The following is a 1,019-nucleotide window of genomic DNA, read 5'->3' on the forward strand; positions in this document are numbered from 1 at the left end:
ATATCAGTTCCACAACTCCAGTGTGTGAATTAATTTTTTCCATAATTTGTTTTTCTCCTATTTCTTCATCGTTTAAGTTGTTTCTATTAAATTTTACCTTCTCGGCCACTTCAATACCATTTAACCAAGCTTTGTACACCCCAAAGCCAAGTACTTCGTCTGTACGAGTTATTGTTGGAACTGTTTCAAAAGTTTTGATTTTTCTTGGTATTAATTGAATATTAGGTAAAGTATGAGCAACCAGTTCAGATGTTGTGTAGATAATGTATTTATCTTCAGGGGAAAATTGAGGTAATTCTACAAATAATTCCAATAATTGTTCGTGAATAGCTTTTATGGGAGGCCTTTCCTTTGGATCTTGATTAATGCAACGAACACAAATTTCAAACAACTTTTTCGACATGTCAGAAGTTAAACAGGGGAAATTATGTTGAAGTGTTTCTTCTAACTGGGATACATTGGATTGCAAAGATTTAATAAAATCATGGCCACAAAGAAGTTCAATCATTGTTACACCAAAGCTGTAAACATCAATCTTCGATATTTCAGAATACCCTAAATCATATTTAACTTCTGGGGGCTAAAATGGATAGTAAAATAAATCAAAATAACTTACCAAATACAGTCGAGTACCAAAGTGTGATGAATTACTTATGTCACCTTCAACAATAAAATCAAAGTCACATAGTTTCACGTCATTAAATAAATTCATACCAGCTATCTCTATCGTGTTAACTAAAATATTTGCTGGCTTAATATCACAATGACTAATATTCATTTTGTGCATAAATGTTAAAGTTTCACTAATTTTCACCTGAGTATATAATATTTGCCACAATTTTCCAAAGTGATTTCTCCCAAAATCTGCTATTTGCGAATGGTTAAGAGAATGATCCATCAACTCCATGAATATGTGGTTTATGCCATCCTCAGATTCATAATGATGTAATATTTCAACTATACCAGGATGTTCACTGATTTTTTTGTAGAGCTCTAAATCTATGAAAGCAGTGAAAGCT

General features: G+C 31.9%; 1 protein-coding gene across 1 annotated transcript; it reads right to left on the reverse strand.

The window, feature by feature from the left end:
* Positions 1–97: 97 nt before the first annotated feature.
* On the reverse strand, positions 98–778 carry NAEGRDRAFT_77155 (uncharacterized protein; the record flags this gene model as incomplete). The annotated part of the gene is made up of 2 exons (XM_002667888.1): positions 98–580; positions 617–778. Coding segments are annotated over 2 exons (645 nt in total), but the record flags the coding sequence as incomplete, so codon positions are not given.
* Between the last annotated feature and the right edge of the window lie 241 nt (positions 779–1,019).

This window comes from Naegleria gruberi (genome assembly GCF_000004985.1).
Source record: "Naegleria gruberi genomic scaffold NAEGRscaffold_1663, whole genome shotgun sequence".
NCBI classification, from domain to species: Eukaryota; Heterolobosea; class Eutetramitea; order Acrasida; family Naegleriidae; genus Naegleria; species Naegleria gruberi.